General features: G+C 55.1%; 2 protein-coding genes across 9 annotated transcripts; one reads left to right on the top strand and one right to left on the bottom strand.

Moving 5' to 3' along the window:
• Positions 1–785: 785 nt before the first annotated feature.
• GRB7 (growth factor receptor bound protein 7) lies at positions 786–14,549 on the bottom strand. 8 transcript variants are annotated; one of them, XM_027517688.1, is made up of 17 exons: positions 14,326–14,549; positions 9,627–9,743; positions 9,343–9,518; positions 4,832–4,988; positions 4,568–4,721; positions 4,230–4,386; positions 4,014–4,135; positions 3,845–3,922; positions 3,461–3,598; positions 3,010–3,120; positions 2,767–2,865; positions 2,393–2,473; positions 2,169–2,285; positions 1,927–1,987; positions 1,712–1,799; positions 1,515–1,608; positions 786–1,322 (listed from the first exon to the last, which is right to left on the bottom strand). In XM_027517688.1, the coding sequence occupies exons 4-17, from the start codon at positions 4,981–4,983 to the stop codon at positions 1,176–1,178; spliced, it is 1,599 nt and encodes a 532-aa protein (XP_027373489.1). In that variant the 5' UTR covers positions 4,984–4,988; positions 9,343–9,518; positions 9,627–9,743; positions 14,326–14,549; the 3' UTR covers positions 786–1,175. The 8 variants fall into 8 exon arrangements, with proteins under 8 accessions (XP_027373489.1, XP_027373486.1, XP_027373487.1 ...); XM_027517685.1 differs by lacking the exon at positions 14,326–14,549 and having other exon boundaries at positions 9,627–10,631; XM_027517686.1 differs by lacking the exon at positions 14,326–14,549 and having other exon boundaries at positions 9,343–9,515; positions 9,627–10,631.
• Positions 14,550–14,632: 83 nt separating this feature from the next.
• Positions 14,633–16,052, top strand: MIEN1 (migration and invasion enhancer 1). The gene is made up of 4 exons (XM_027517693.1): positions 14,633–14,773; positions 14,878–14,975; positions 15,409–15,485; positions 15,573–16,052. Exons 1-4 carry the CDS (start codon positions 14,685–14,687, stop codon positions 15,654–15,656), a joined length of 348 nt encoding a protein of 115 aa, XP_027373494.1. The 5' UTR covers positions 14,633–14,684; the 3' UTR covers positions 15,657–16,052.
• Positions 16,053–16,604: the final 552 nt, after the last annotated feature.

Genomic DNA, 16,604 nt, shown 5'->3' with positions numbered 1-16,604 from the left:
CCCAGGCCCTGTTAGAGTGACCTCCGGGCTTTAGGTCCCGTCAGGAAGCCTCACCTGGATGACAGTCCCCTGTTTGTTCATTCATTTAACAAGCCATCCTTGGGCACCTACTATGAGCCAGTAGGTGGTACCAAGACTCTACTGAGTACCGAGACTCTCTGATGACCAAGAGCTCCTCAAGAAACATCAGGCTTGGGGACTTCCCTAATGGTCCAGTGGCTAATGTCGGGGACCCAGGTTCGATCCCTGGTCAGGGAACTAGATCCACATATTACAACTAAAGAGGTCACATGCCACAACTAAGACCTGGTGCAGCCAAATAACTATTTTAAAGAAAGAAAGAAACATCCAGGTTTGGCTTCACACGGCCTGGATCCATCTGACACATTTTCAAGAGTTTGACTGGTGCCCATCTCTCTTGGTGGGCTTCCCTGATAACTCAGTTGGTAAAGCATCCGCCTGCAAAGCAGGAGACCCCAGTTCAGTCCCTGGGTCAAGAAGATCCACTGGAGAAGCAATAGGCTTATTCTTGGGCTTCCCTTCTGGCTCAGCTGGTAAAGAATCCTCCTGCAAAGCGGGAGAGCTGGGTTCGATCCCTGGGTTGGGAAGATCCCCTGGACAAGGGAAAGGCTACCCACTCCAGTATTCTGGCCTGGAGAATTCCATGGACTGTAGAGTCCATGGGGTCGCAAAGAGTCAAACACGACTAGCAACTTCCACTTTCACCTCTCCTGATCACCCCCAGCCCCAGCTAGCTGGGCCTTGCCAGACAGAACTCACAGGTATACCAAAAAATAATCTTTATTGTCACTAGTATAAAACAGAGATCAACTGGCCTCTCAGTCTGTACAAAATGTGGGTGTAAAGACCACCTGGGCTGCCCCCATTTCTCCCATAGTGTCCTGTCCAAGAGCAGCACCCTGGAGCTCTGTGAAGGGGAGAGGGCCACACAAGTGCCTTCCCTGAAGGAGAAGTTGAGGGTGGACTGGGTGGGGAGCACCTTCTGCTTGAGGGAGGCAAGGAGCAGAGGAGAAAACTGGAGTAGGGGAGCTCCCAGCCATTCATGATGATCCTGGCCTCACCTTCTACCCACTCTGAGTCCGCTCCAGGGCGGGCAGCTCCGGAGGAGGGGGGCAGCCTGGGGTGGGCCAAGATGTGACCGGCCCGTGCAGTGGTCAGAGGGCCACGCGGGTGCAGCAGTAGCGCAGCAGGCAGGGCAGGATGCCGCGGTTCAGCTGGTGGAACTCCACGAGCTGCAGCAGGTCGGTGAAGCGAGTCTGGCCATCGTCCATGCTGAAGTACAGGCGCCCCTCCTCCTCGCTCTGGGGTGTGGCCACAGTGGGTGGGAAGTCAGGGAGGGGTGAGGGCCTGGAGGAGTGCCCTCCTGGGCCAAGGCTGAGGTCCCCATTGCTTGTGCAGCAGCAAGGAAAGAGGGGAGACCCCAGGCACCCTGGGGGCGGGGTAGGGAGGACGGGCTGCTGGGCGTTTCTGCGGCAGGAAGCAGGGATACTCACCGGCAGGATAAGGTAATGTTTGACTTTCTGCACGTGGCACAGAGAAAGCACAAAACCCTGTGGGTTCCGCTGACTCTCTCGGACCAGGAACAGGCTGCCAGGAGACAAGCCAACGTGACCGGAGGACACGAGGCCACCACCCGGACCCAGGTCTGTTTCCTCCCTGGTCTGCTGCCCTGCCCAGCCCAGTCCCTTACCCATCAACCAGGCCCTGCTGCCTGATGAGCCGCTGGCTCTCCTCGCGAGAAATGCGTCCATGGAACCAGGGTTGTGTGCGGTGGATGGCTGGGGTGAGAGGAGGCAGATGGGTGGTCACTCCGGGGCGGGGACCCTCCTTCTCACCACCCGCAACAGGAATGCTCAGAGAAGCCATACCAGCCCCTGCCCCTGAGGACAGCGGGCCCTCACCCACCTGCACTGAGGCTCGTGCCCGAGCTGGGGGTGGGCAGGCTGAGACGGTGGTTCGTTTTCTTCTGCAGAACAGTGGGGGACACGGGGGATCAGGGCACGGCTGGAGCATTACTAGCCCCTCAAGAATATAGAGCCTCTTTCTGCAGCTGGGTGCCTCCCCTCGCCCCTCGCTCTCCTCTTCCCGCTCCATGGAAGCCCAGATGGAGAGCAGTACAGACAAGCAGCTGAGTGTAGCCCCCTCACCCGCCAGGCCTGGGCCTCCTCCAGGGCGGCGCTCAGAGCTTCCCGGGGGTTCTCAATGACACGCCCAGCATGGCCGGAGAAGTCCATGGCCACCAGGGTGTCGTCTGAGACACTCCTCTGCAGGTTGGACAGGACGGGAGAGGGGTCAGATGGGACCTCAGTATCCCTGGCATGGGGCCTGGGTGCCTCCCCTCCCCCTCCCACAACACCCTATGAACACTCACCGAAGGTGGGGAACCCCCACAGGGTGGGCACAGGTGGCGGCACAGTGTCTGCTGGTAATTCTTATACAGCTGTACCCCAAACTGCGAGGTGGAGAGAGAAAGAGGCCAGAGGTCACACAGATGCTGGGGGCTCCGCTGTGGTGCCCCGCCCAGACCAGGACTCCCCAAGAATCGGGCAACATCCCTGCCCCTGGTGGAGGGGCTTCCTGAAGCCAGAGCCGCAACTCCAGTCTTGGACCAAGGATTCTGAGAGAGCAGAGCTATGATGATGCCCTCTCATTCCAGAGACTTCCTGGGGGCAGAACTATGACTCCTCCCTCACGCCAGGGATCCCGAGAGCTGGGTCAGCCCCCCAGCCAGTGCCAGGACCTCACCTTGAAGAGGCGGAAGGCGGCTAACCAGCAGGAGCGGCTCCGCTCATCCTCAGTGCAGAAGAGGCGAAGCCCCTTGTGGCCATTTCGAAGCTTGTTTGGCTGCGGGGAGAGGAAACTGCCTGGTGCCACATCTGCCTTTAGAACCAGATGCCGTCTCCCGTCTCCGTGGGGCAGGGCAGGGTGCAAGGAGAGGAGGCTGGGGGGTCCCAGAAGCAGCTCAGAAGCCCCAGGTAGGATCCTCACCTTGATACAGAAGCCGAAGTCTGTGGGCATCCCATAGAGCTTGCGGCCCTGGGTCACCACGTACACATTGGACTCGTTCACATCTGCTACGTACTGCAGGTGCCTCGGATCCTGCGCAGCACGAGTGAGCAAGACTTCGTACAGGCAGACCCTATGCTCCTCTCACCATCCCCCCTCAACCAGCTGGGGAGAGTCCAGGCCCAGAGAGGAGCAGAGAAGTGCCCCAGGTCACACAGCACATAGAAGCAGAGCCAGGACTTGAACTCAGTTCGCCTGCCTCTCCCACTGCTACCTTCTGGGGCAGGTGAGCTGGGAGGGGAAGAGGGGTAGCTGAGGGTCTCAGGGCCGAGAGGGTGAAAGGTCTAGGAGTTCCCACAGAGAAGGGGCAGCTCCTAGAAGCACCAGGGATGGGGTCTCCCAGGGGCCGGGGCTGTCACCTTTAAGACCTCACCTTGGAAGTGCCCTTGGTGGAGTAATACAGGCCAGAGCGGCGCAGGAAGCAAAAAAACCGTTTCCAAAGCTTGCGCCCTGACCCCCGGAGCTGCAGGAAGCCCTGGATCTCTGGGAAGCTGCCTGCATTCAGGAAGTTCTGAGGACAGGAGAGCAGGGTGAGAGCCTAGAGGTGGCCACACACACACACACACACACACACGCCTTCCTAGCACCTGCCTTGGTGGCAGGGGTTTACATTTACTGTCATGTAACAGAGGAAGAAACTGATGCTTAGGGCGGTGCTGGGCTTTCCACCCCATAGAGGGACGGCACGAGCTTCCCGGCCAAGAAGCCCCGGGCGATCCTGGGGAGTCACGGCCATGAAATGGGAGTGGGCCCTCACCTGGATGACGTCCTCATGGGACATGCCCGTGTGTGCATCCAGACAGCTAGAGACCATCTTTTCTGGGAACAGGGAGTGCTGGGGGCAAAAGGAGCCAGGAGTCAGGGACTGAGGATCCGGGTAGAGGTTGAGGTTTCTGGGCCCAGACCCCCCTCTTACACACACTCACTGGAGTGCTCTTGAACAGCTCGTATTTGGCAAAGTTCTTCCGGAAGACGATGCGGCTGTCTCCACCAATAGGCCAGGCAGCCTGCACTTCTGCCACTGACTCATGGTCCTCCAAGGCCCGCTCTGGGGTCAAGGGCAAAAAGCAGGGGTCAGTGGAGGCCAGTCAAGTGTGAAGCACTGCCTCCCAGGCCAGGCAGCCCCCTGCGCCCCAACTTACCCAGTGCTAGGTAGGGGTGGCACTCCACCAGCCCCCAGTTCTCGTCACTCAGGGCGTGAGATCGCTGCACCAGCATCTCGCACACATAGCGAGCCGTGGCACCTGTCGCCACCTCCACCGAGCGGCAGGTCCCATCTTCACTGTACACCTTTATGACCTGCACACCAGGAATGGCAGGTGACGCAGGGAAGGGCAAAGGGTGGTTCTCTCCCATCCCCCTCTGCTCTACCCTCTGGGATCCTTGACCAAATCCCCTCCACCCAGCCAAGGTGGCACTGTATCTGCCCCATCCCCTAGCACCCCATGCTCCCTGCCTTCTGTTTCCCAGGGCAACTCACATGGGGGCAGCTCGTGTCTCGAGGGAGCAGCCCCCTTGCACTGGAGGACCCCCCAAGAATGGGGCTCTGTGAAGAAGGACTGCAGAGCTCGGGGAAGGGGTTGGGGATGGAGGGCAGAGAGGTTGACTGCAGCTCCTCCTCTCGAAGAAGTTTCCTGGGGCGGGAGATGGAGGGGAGGAGTTGACGGTAAGCTTCTGTGCATTACTCCAGTGCTGACCGCTCGCTCCCCCCAGCCTCCCTCCATCGGCCAACACCCCATTTTACCTGCTGGTTGGAATGGGCAGAGGCTGGGACCTCTTCACCTCCCCAGACAGAGGGGCATCGAGAGGCGGGGGAGTCCCAGGAGGGGTCCCAGAGGCCAGGTACAGGTCTTCTGGGGAGCTGCTGAGATGGAGCGGAGACAGACCCAGCTCCATGACCTCTAAGGGAGAAGAGAAACAGCTGCTCTTGTGCCCTGGTCCTGGGGATAGGGGCCAAGGGGACCCAGACCTCCTTCACCCTTCAGTCGCGTGCCCCTCAGAGTTTATCGGGCCCCTCCTTGATCTCCCCCTAACTGGGGTTCCCTGGAGCCTCTGGCGAAGGGCAGAGTGAGCCCCTGTTACAAAAAGGGACTCTGAGTCCTGAGAAAGAAGCATTCCTGCCTCATCACAGGTGAGACAGGGAGCAGATCAGCGTTTGGACTCCCAGTCCAGTGCTCTTCCTGACCCCAGGTTGCCCAGGGGAAGAGCTGGGAGGGTCCCCTCACCACAGGCCAGGCAGCAGCGACCGACTCCCTGACCCCCACACAGCCCGGTTCAGTGTCACCCTTGCACTTCCCAGCGTGGGGCACTCACTCCTCTGGGCTCTGCCCCAGGTTTTCCCAGGGCTTTGTTGCCAGAGCCTGTTGTGGCAACGCCTGCTCAAGTGCTGAGTGATGCACAGAAGGAGAGAAGGAGGTGGGGAAGGACAGGAACCAGGAGGGCAGGAGGCGGGCTCAGCTGCAGTGGGAGGGAGAAGGCGAGCCTGGGGCCTGCTCCCCAGCGGCCCCCAAACCTTGTGTGCCTTCCTTAGACCCCTCCCGCTCCCCAACTTTCTTGAGGCCTCAACGCCAGAGCCACCTCCTTTGAGAAACCTTCCTGGATTTTCCACATTCAGACTGAAGGGCTCCCTCTCAGCCCTGTGCTGGGGCCTCCGCACCAATGACTGTGCACCTGTCTTATCCACCCAGTGGTCTGAAGATGCCCAGCCATCCCAGGCAAGGCCAGGGTCTTACCCACGTTTTATTGCCCATAGGCACTACACGGCATCCAGGAGATGGGGATGGCCACCAGCAGGTGGAGGCATCGCAAGCCCCTCCTCCCCAGGAACCAAGACCCTTTAGGCTGGGCTGAGACCTGGGAGGGACCTGGGAGGACCTGCCGTTCTGTCCCCTGCCTGTGCTCCAGATACTGGGCCAGGGCTGTTAGCTTGCCTAAGGTGCCCAGGATCTGCCCCCCGTCCCCGCACCCAGGATGAGGCAGGTCCCCAAACTTTAAGTGAGGACATAAGGAGATTTGGGGGACAGGTGAGTCAGGGTGGGGCGGGACACACTGCCTGAAGCTCTCCATTCATCCTTGACTCATCTCCACTACTTCCTGGCTTAGGAGAAACACAAACAACCCTGCCTCTACCCATCCCCTCCACTCCCCCAGCTCCCCCCACAACAGGATTGGGGAGGAGGAAGATGTGGGTGGGGTGGGGGGAGGCTGAGGCTCCTCTGACATCATCTCCTCCTCCCCACCTTTGGCCTACCTCCAGACCAGGTCCAGGTGCAACCTGCAAAGGGCCCCCGGTAGCCACCACCCAGCCCAGGAGCCCCCTCACCCAGGAGGGAGAGAAGAAAAGCCTGACCGGGATTCAGAAGCCCATCTGGAGTGGAGCTGACCTCACAGGGGTGCCCCTGGGGTACCTAAAGTAACCCAAAGAAACGTGCAGTGCTCCTTCTCCTGTCCGGGCCCCCCAGACTTCCACTCTGCTGCTGCTGCCCACCCTTAGCACCCAGGACTCAGCTGGCCCGGGAGGGTCTCATCCTCATCATCCCTGGGAGATGAGGGTCCTTTTAATTCATATACTCTCCTGGGCATTCTGATCAAAGGCGTACTCCGGAGCAGGAGTGGAAAGTCAAGACACACAGGAAGACAGACACAGACAGGCAGACAGGGGAAGGCCAGGAGAGTGAGCCAGCGATGGGGCTGGGGGTCCTGCCAGGAAGGAAAAGATCCACCCACGGTAGGACACCAAGAGACACCAGCACATCAACACCAAAACACAAGGCCCCCACTCCCACCCCCTAACCTCTGACAAACCGCCCTGCTCACTTCATTCCAGGAAGGACTAGGGGAAGGGCTGCAGGAATCACCCACTCCAGGAAGCCAGAGACCAACAGTGGTGTGGTCTGAGACCAGGAGGACTGGATCCTCTCCCATCCCAGAGGGAAGGGGAATCTGGGCAGCGTTTGGAAGGGAAGAGGGTAGATTTGAATCAGACTAGAGTCTGGCCTCTGTGGGGGGCGGGAAGGCTGACTCTGGATGGGTTTAGCCTTCAGATCCCATCACCCAGCTCTCCAGAACCTTCTAAGGCAGGACAGGACTGGGGAGTCAGGACCAAAGAGAGGAGAGGTGGGAGAAACCGGTCCTCGCTGTCTCCCCTGGGCAGCCCCCTCCACCACCCCGAGAGACCTAAAACTTTCAACCTGAGGCCCTGGGAAGGTTATATTGAAGAAATCGACCCCCACATCAATCTGTCCCCTTAGTATTGCGACTCCCTTCTGCGACTTCCCCGCCCCCGTGGCTCGGGCCCCACCCTCCTTCCCGCCCTCCCGCCTCCAGCCTCCTTGTTTACTTCCTGAATCTTGCCCCACCTGGCTGGCCCCGAGGGCGGGTGGCAGGGCTCAGGGCAGAGGGCCGGTAGAAAACAAGGCCACCTTCGGTACCGGGCGGGGTGGGGAGGGGAGGGGCTGGAGCTGGGGCCTGGAGGTGGCGGGAAGGCCCCCGCCAGGCCCAGGAACCCCACGCCCTGCCCGCATCGGGATTTAGTTAGGAGGAAGGCTTTACCTGTGGGGGAGCGCTTAGGGTGAGGGCCCAGGTGAAGAGGCGGGAAACCCCTAGCTGACCTGGAGTTGGGGGCAGGGCCCCCGGACCCTGCGGCCCCGCCCCCTCCCGCACTGGGGGAAAAACATCCAATGGGAATGAGGGGGGCAGCTCTTTTAAAGTTTAATTCGGGAAGAATGCTAGAGTGTCTGTGGAGTTAATCATTACAGGCTGCTTGCCTTCACGGGGGGCCCCCCCAGCAGGATAGCGGGGAGGGGGGGGCGGGTGGAGAGGGGAGAGCAGAGTCCAGGACAGGCGGACCAAGAGGGGGCATTCTCGAGGCGCAGTGGGGTTGGAAGGCCTGGCAAGGGCAGGCACGTGCGTTCTCCATCCCCAGCGTGCCAGGGAGACCCCGACTGGGATCCAAGTCTTCCCCAAGACTATTCAGACGGACAAGGCAATCTGACCCCCTCCCGCACTGCACACCCACTCTCCCCAGGCCCTACTGCACTGCAGACCCCGAGCATCTAGCCCTTCAGCCTACCTAGACCACTTCTTTCTGAAGCCAGAAGGGACCACCCCCCTCCCCGGGGCCTGTCCCACCCCCACCTTCCCACCGGAGGGCTGTGCTGAGTCGCTCAGTTCAGTTTAGTTCAGTTGCTCAGTTGTGTCCGACTCTGCGACCCCAAGGACTGTATGTAGCTCGCCAAGCTCCTCTGTCCATGGGGATCCTCCAGGCAAGAATACTGGAGTGGATTGCCATGCCCTCCTCCAGAGGATCTTCCCAACCCAGGAATGGAATTGAACTGGGGTCTCCTGCATTGCAGACAGATTCTTTACCAGCTGATCTACCAGGGAAGCCTGTATTGCTGAGAGGATGCAATCCAGAGAGATGAAGCTCTAGCAATTCAGAGAATCTGTCTCCTTTACTGCCCTCCAAGTTGGAGGGTGCCCCGCTGCCCCGACAGAGACATCTGTCTTTAATAAAGACTTGGGGGAACTCAAACTGGGGTCAAAGCAGACGGAGCCTGGGAGACACTTAGGGCTGCCCCCTCGGCATTGGGACACCCCTCCCAGCTCTCTTTCTGGGGATGTGGGGAGGGGCTAGTTTCAGCGGGAAATCCGCCGCCTCTTGGGGAGGAGAGAAACTGGATTCCTGCTTCCCTGACCCCATCAGCAGGTTGGAGTGTGTGTTTGGGGCTGTTGGGGGCGGGGTGGAGAGGGACGAAGGAATGGGGAGAACAGGGAATGAAAACAGGGAAAGACCGAGGGCAGATAGTGAGGAGGGGGCAGGATGGGAGGCTGGAGGAAAAGAGAAAGTGAGGCTTCCAGAGAAACACAGCAGGAGGCCACATCTTTCTCCATATTCTCCAAAGATCTCCACATCTTTCTCCCGGATCTACTGGTGCTCCCCACCCCCAAGACTAAGTGCCGCGCTCTGGTCCTTACCTGGACCCTGGGTGTTGGCACACCTGGCTGGGGCCACCGATTTAGGAAGGGAGATGCCAGGCTCTTAACTACCTGTCCCCCCACCCCCACCCCCCCGTCCCCGCCCTTGGCCTGACATCACTGAAGGGGGGAAGGAGGGGGAGCCGGGCAGCCTCCTGTCCTGCCCACCTGGGCAGCCATCCAGTCAGCTCCTGGCCCTGAGACTGGCACGGCCTGGGGCCCTGGTGCGGCTGGGAGTGGGAGCAGATTGTCGTCTGCGACCGATCTTGGTCGCCTTACCTAGAGGAGCCCCAGCTGGAGTAGCAGGACACAGGGTCCGAAGTCCGGCGCTGTCTAGGAACCTCAGGTACCTGGGCTTGGTCTGAAACCCCCTCCCTCTTCTCTACAGGTGGTAGGAGAGTGTCCCAACTTTGAACGTAGGAGTCGGGGGAGGTTGAGCTCTGTTGTCCAGGCTTCTGACCCAAGGAAACAAATTATCTTGGGCAGGTGGGGGCGGGGCCTGAGGGAGGGGCATGGGAGGAGGAAGCACCAGAGGAGGGGCGGGGACTCCCTGACACTCTAACCTGGCTGGGATTGTTTTTGTTCTTCTGTAGCAGGTGCCAGGGGAGAAACAGTCCAACTGTACAGCACCGAAATCGAAGATCTAGAGTCCTCATGACCTGGGATGGAGGAGCAGGGACCTGGAAGATCAGAGAAAAGGGACTCGCCCACTCTTCCCCATGCCCCTTCCCAAACCTGGTCTGTTCATTGGCCAATTTAGGGGGCCTGTCTGCTGCTTAGGGTCTTACCCCTTGGGGCAAAGGGCACTCTATGAAAGAGGGAAGCCAGCCAGAAGGATGTCCAGCAACACGGCCTGCCCCTTGACCTCCAGCCACAGTCTGACCACCCAGGCTGCACCCTGGCCCCTCAGGGGCACCCAGCATATATCCTCCCTTCTAAGCAAAGTCCATGGTCTCAGGTTTTCCTTCTGAAATCGAAGGGGTTAGGCAAGGTCTCCCAGTGGCAGAAGTGGTTTGGGGAAAGCTCTGGTCAGGTGCCAGGGGACTCCCCTTAGCACTGGCCTTCAGCAGTAGGCAAACACAAGGTTGGAGAGAGGGCCTGGGAGACTGAGATCAAAGGCAGCAGCCGCCTTCCAGCCCAGCCCAAGTGGGTGACAGTTCAGTAAACAAATAATTCATAGGGGTGATAAGAGATCTGCCCTGGGGGACCTGGAGGAGTGACTGGATGCTCAACTTTCTCCAAACTCAGTTTTCCTTGAAAAAACCAAAGTGGACTAAGTGAAGAAGTGGGGAAAGAGGCAAGGTCAACTGGGCCACTGGATATCTTGTGAAAAACATGGTAGACAATTCACTCCATCAATCCTTCATTCACTCAACTAATATTTGTTAAGTACCTACTATATGCCAATCGCATGCTTGGCACTGGGGATACAGTGAGCAACAAAACAGATCCCACCGTTATCTTCATGCAGCCCAATCAGGGAGACTGATGTTAATCAAAGAACCAGGGCTTCCCTGGTGGTCCAGTCATTAAGAATCCATCTTACAATGCAGGGGACACCAATTCAATCCCTGGTCTGGGAAGATCCCACGTGACATGGAGCAACTAAGCCCGTGCACCACAACTACTGAAGCCCTCATGCCTAGAGCTGGTGCTCCACAACGAGAAGCTACCACAACTACAGAGTAGCCCCAACTTGCTGCCACTAGAGAAAAGCCCAAGCAAAGCCACGAAGGCCCAGCGGCCGCCAAAATAAAAAGAAATCAAAGAATCACACAAACAATAAGAGATGACAGGAGACAACCATACTGGGAAAACACACAGGGAGTTAGGGAAGACTTCTCCATAGAAGTGACAGTTGAGCAGAGGGGAAGTTGTCTGGATTGGAGGATTTGGATTGGTGGATGGGAAGGGGAGCACCTTTCATGATGATGAAACAAGTGCCAAGACCCTTGACAAAAGGGGACAGAGCGTGCAGAGGCAGAGCAGGATGGAGAAGGAAGGAGAGGAGCCCACACAGGTGTGGCTGAGCACGTGTGAAAGGTGTGGGGAAAGGCTTTGTACTCAACTGTGTCCCTCAAAGTGTGGCCTCCAAATCTGCCTGGGCTTGTGTAAAAACACACATCCCTGGGTTTCCCTGGTGGTCCAGTGGGTAAGACTCCTCCTGCCAATGCAGGGGACACAGCTTCGATCCCTGGTCCAGGAAAATTCTACATGCCATTGGGCAACTAAGCCCATGTGCCACAACTACTGAGCCAGCGTGCGTAGAGCCCATGATCCACAGCAGGAGAAGCCATGGCGATGAGAAGCCTGGGACTCGCAAGTGGAGAAAAGCCCAAGCACAACCAAAGACCCAGCACAACCAAACATAAATAAATAAAATACAACTTTAAAAAACCAAGCGAACAACAACAAAGAAACAGATCCCTGGGCCCCTCCCCAACTACTGAAACTTGGTCTCTGGGGACAAGACCCAGGAATGTATGGTATTGACAAGCCCTCAGGTGGTTGTTCTGTAAACCAGGTTTAAGAGCCATCCATCCTGTCTGTCCAGACCAGCAGGAACTATGGGCAGAGGCCAGACCCTACAGGGTCCATCTGAGCTTAAGTAGAGGCCCAAAGGAGCGGGCAGATTTATATTTTGAAAAAATCACTCTGGATGTTGAAGGATAGGATAAGTTGGAAAGAGAAACCAGACTCAGAGGGCTCAGTGCTATAGGATTCCATTTATATGACTTTCTAGAGGGGGCAGAATGCTAAGGACAGAAAACAGATCTGGAGTTGAGGAGGAGGGAGAGGGGTTGACAGCAGAGAAGCTTGTGAGGAGGTAATGGAGTTGTTGTGTATCTTGGTCCTGGTGGTAAGATGTACAACGGTGTGTGTCAGGACTGACAGAAAGGTACACTCCAGAGGATGTGTATTACTGTGTATAAGTTGTATCTAAATTTCTTAAATAAAAAAAGAAACGACAATGAAAAAGAATAGATTTATAAATCAATAGGACAGTTTCAAGAGTCTAAGTAAAAATCCTTACATTTCTGGTCAACTGATTTTTTTTAAACTTTTTTTTTTTTTTTTTTTTAAACTATACAAGTGCGGCCCAGTGCGGCCAAACCAGGAGTCCGCACCAACCCCTGCCCACACACCACGGCCAGGGGAGAGGATTCTCTTCCTAAACATTTTTTTTTTTTTTTTGATGTGGATCATTTTTAAAGTCTTTATTGAATTTGTTGCAATATTGCTTCTGTTTTCTGTTTTGGTTTTTTGTTTGTGAGACATGTGGGATCTTAGTTCCCCAACCAGGGATCGAACCCGCACCCTCTACGCTGGAAGGCAAAGTCTTAACCACTGGACCTACTGGTTAATTGATTTTTGACAAAGGTGCCAAGACAATTCAGTGAGGGAAAGAATAGTCTTTTTGATAAATGGTTCTGGGACAAATTGAATAGCCACATGGCAAAAGATGAATTTAGATCCTCCCTTACACAATTTACAAATATTAACTCAAAATAGATCATGGATTTAAAAGTAAGAGCTAAAACTATAAATCTTCTAGAAGAAATTATGAGAGAAAATCTTTCTACCTTGGGTTAGGCAGAGATCTCAGATACAAATGAGACAGCAAAGCATAAATGACAAAATAAAAGGTTGATAAACTATACTTCGCCAAAATTTTAAAATTTTGCACTTTGAAAATTAAATTTTAAAAAATACTTGTGGAAGACTGGAGAAAAATAATTAAAGTCATATATTAGGAACTTTGTATACAGAATACAGTTGATCCTTGAACAATGCAGAGCTTAGAGGTACCAATAACCCAGAGTAGTTGAAAATCTGAATATAACTTTACAGTCAGCCCCCCCATCTGGTTTTCATCTTCAGATTGACACAAAACTTGTGTTGGAGAAGGCAATGGCACCCCACTCCAGTACTCTTGCCTGGAAAATCCCATGGATGGAGGAGCCTGGTAGGCTGCAGTCCATGGGGTCGTGAAGAGTCGGACACGACTGAGCGACTTCACTTTTACTTTCCACTTCCATGCATTGGAGAAGGCAATGGCAGCCCACTCCAGTGTTCTTGCCTGGAGAATCCCAGGGACGGGGGAGCCTGGTGGGTAGCACTATGTATTTACTGGAAAAATCCACATGTAAGTAGACCCACGCAGTTCAAACCTGTGTTGTAAGAGTCAATTGTATATAAGGAACTCCTACAAATCAGCACTAAAGAGACAAACAACCCAATTAAAAGTGGGCAAAAGATTTGAATAAATGTTTTTCCAAATTAAGATATATGAATGGCTCATAAGCACATGAAAAGGTGCTCAAGACCATTAGAGAAATGCAAATTAAAACCTCCTCACTCCCATTAGGATGGCTATAATGAAAGAGACAGACAAGTGTTGAGAAGGATATAGGGAAACAAATCATCATATATTGCTAGTAGGAATGTAAAATGCTACAGCCACTCTGAAAAACAGTTTGGCCATTTCTTAAGTTAAACATAAACTTTCCACACAACCTAGCAATTCTACCAGTAGGAACCTACCCACAAGAAGTAAAAACACATGTACACACAAAGACACACAAACATTCATAGCAACATTATTCAAAATACCCCCAAACTGGAAACTCAAATATCCATCAACTGGTATTGAATAAACAAAACATTTCATCCATACACTGGGATATTTCTCAGCAACAAAAAGGAACCACTAGTACATGCTATAACATGGATGAACCTCAAAAACTTTAAAAGGAGTGCAAGAAGTCAGAAGCAAAAGACTGCATAGTATTTCATTTATATGAAATATCCAGGAAAGGCAAAATGATAGAAAGCAGATCAGTGGTTGCTTAGGGCTGGAGCCGATAGCTGGAAAGATTGAAAATACGCAGGTGGGACTTTTTTTAAGTCGATGGAAATGTGTGGAGATGGCTGCACAACTCCGTAAGTCACTGAATTGTTTTAAAATGAATGTTTTAAAGGGATGCTAGAGTGGGTAACCTGAGAGTATCCTTTGGTGGGGCTCCAGGGAAAGAAGAGGCAAGGAGACAGTCTCCATTTCTAGAGCTGCAAAACGGGAATAAAGAAGCCAGCTCGGTAGCAGGGTAGGATGAGACGGGGAGGTGGAGGATCTGGGTGCACGTGATGGCAGCACAGAGCCTGCGGAACAGAAGCCTTAAAGCCTAAGGTTTCCGAAGGCATGAGACAGGCTTAAACTACCCAGACTGTGCCTGCAGTTTAGAGCTTAAGAGTAAGAAGTACCTGAGTGTGTAACTGGAATGGTTTATAATGCCATCAGCAAGACAGGAGAAACGGCAACTATTCCATACCATCAGTCAACCCCAGGCCCTCTGCAGTCTAAGATATGTCATTAGATTAAATAAGACCGTGAAGTCCAGCGGACACTAGATGTGGGGCAAGACCGGCGCTCCGAGAACTCGGGCCAGGAAAGGTAGTCTAGGCCGATCCGCCCAGCCCAAGCCCTCCAGCTGGTAACACGGTCTTAACGCAGTAGCAGCCGCCTGCAGGGGGCGACCCGACGTCACGCGCGGCCCCGCCCCATCACGTGCCCGCGGCGTCGCGTCATACCCGGAAGCAGCGGCTGTAGGGAGTTGGCAGCAATGAGCGGGGATACAGGGACGACGTCCGTAGCGCCCCCTCCCGGGGAGACCGAACCGGGCCATGGGGTCCGCATTGTGGTTGAGTACTGGTGAGCGGCCCCTGCCAGTGACGGGGATCCGGGCCGGACGAGGGTGGGTCCACCGGAGGTACCTTTTCCGAAACCCAACCGGACCTCCGGTATCTTCTCCCTAGCGAACCCTGCGGCTTCGAGGCGACCTACCTGGAGCTGGCGAGTGCCGTGAAGGAGCAGTATCCAGGCATCGAGATCGAGTCGCGCCTGGGGGGCACAGGTGAGGCTGCAGAACACCTGCTGAGTCAGTGTTCTAAATCCCAGCTCCATCACTTTCTAGCTCTGGCATTGGCTGCTTTATCGTGTCCAGCAGTACCTGGCACATAGTAAAATGTCCAGCCAGCTTGAGTCCCCTTCCATAGGTGAGGGGAGTCACATTTGAAGCCTACTGGGAGAAACGGGTGAAACCGAAGTGTTGGAGGGAAGGGAAGCTTTCACTGAGTTACCAGGAGTTCAAAGGAAGGGCACATGGGTGATGCCTCCCTTGTTTCCTTGGCTTGACCCAGGGCTAGGAAATGGCTTGAAGAATCTCTAATGTGGCTGATGAGGGAGCTTGTGTGAAGTCTAAGGAGTGTGGAAGGCCCCCTTTTATAGAATTTCCCGCCTTTTGCCTGTGCTCAGCATACAGTTCATTCATGTTTATTTAATACTAGGGGCCTTTGAGATTGAAATCAATGGACAGCTGGTGTTCTCCAAGCTGGAGAATGGGGGCTTTCCTTATGAGAAAGATGTGAGTACTTGCAATACCGGGAATAACCCCAGTTCAGCTTGCCCCTCCAGGGGACACAGCATTCCATTCCATATCTCTGCCCTCTAGCTCATTGAGGCCATTCGAAGAGCCAGTAACGGAGAACCCCTCGAAAAGATCACCAACAGCCGCCCTCCTTGTGTCATCCTGTGACTGGATGTGATTCTCGGTTCCTGCTCTCTTCTGGGATCCAAGCCTTGGTTGCCCCGCTTTGATCCTGCTGAGGGCTGCCCACTGCCTGTCTCACCTCACTTAGCTCCTGGCAGCTAAGAGACCCTGGCCTCCACTTTGCCCCTTTGGTGGGCACCAGGAGGGAGTAGATGGTTCTGTGGTCTTAGGGGTGGAAGAGAGATGCTCTCCATGGACATTTCCACAGCCACCTTACACCCCTTCCCTAAGATCAGTTCAGTTCAGTCGCTCAGTGCCCACAAAAACCTGCTCCCCTCTCCAGCTTAGCCATACCTGTCAGATGTTACCATAGTTCTAATTTATTTTCCACTAGCCCCAGGCAGTGTGAGCTATTGGCAATAAAGTGGCACTGCAAACACCTGTGCCCACTAGTGTGTGTGTTTATGTCGTTTGGGGCTGTGGGGAGGTAGGAAAGCGGGACAGAGGCCAGCCCAACTTTGTTCCACCGTGACTGTGCTGGCTGGGTGGGTTTTTCCTGGATTTGTTGTTCATCACTAAGTCATGTCTGACTCTTTGCGACCCCATGGACTGCAGGATTCCCTGTCCCTGCTGCTGCTAAGTCGCTTCAGTCATGTCCGACTCTGTGCGACCCCATAGACGGCGGCCCAGCAGGCTCCCCCGTCCCTGGGATTCTCCAGGCAAGAACACTGGAGTGGGTTGCCATTTCCTTCTCCAATGCATGAAAGGGAAAAGTGAAAGTGAAGTCGCTCAGTTGTGTCCGACTCTTCGAGACCCCATGGTCTGCAGCCTACCAGGCTCCTCCGTCCATGGGATTTTCCAGGCAAGAGAACTGGAGTGGGGTGCCATTGCCTTCTTCATCCCTGTCCCTAGCTACTCTTAATTCAGTGATTTCCTTGCCAAGGCAAGAAAAATGAGTCACACAGTAGACAGTGCCTCTTGTTTCCTCTGTCC

The sequence above is a fragment of the Bos indicus x Bos taurus genome, chromosome 19 (genome assembly GCF_003369695.1).
Source record: "Bos indicus x Bos taurus breed Angus x Brahman F1 hybrid chromosome 19, Bos_hybrid_MaternalHap_v2.0, whole genome shotgun sequence".
Taxonomy (NCBI): Eukaryota; Metazoa; Chordata; class Mammalia; order Artiodactyla; family Bovidae; genus Bos; species Bos indicus x Bos taurus.
Note: the sequence above shows the minus strand (reverse complement) of the source record. Positions and strands in the feature narration are given on the sequence as shown.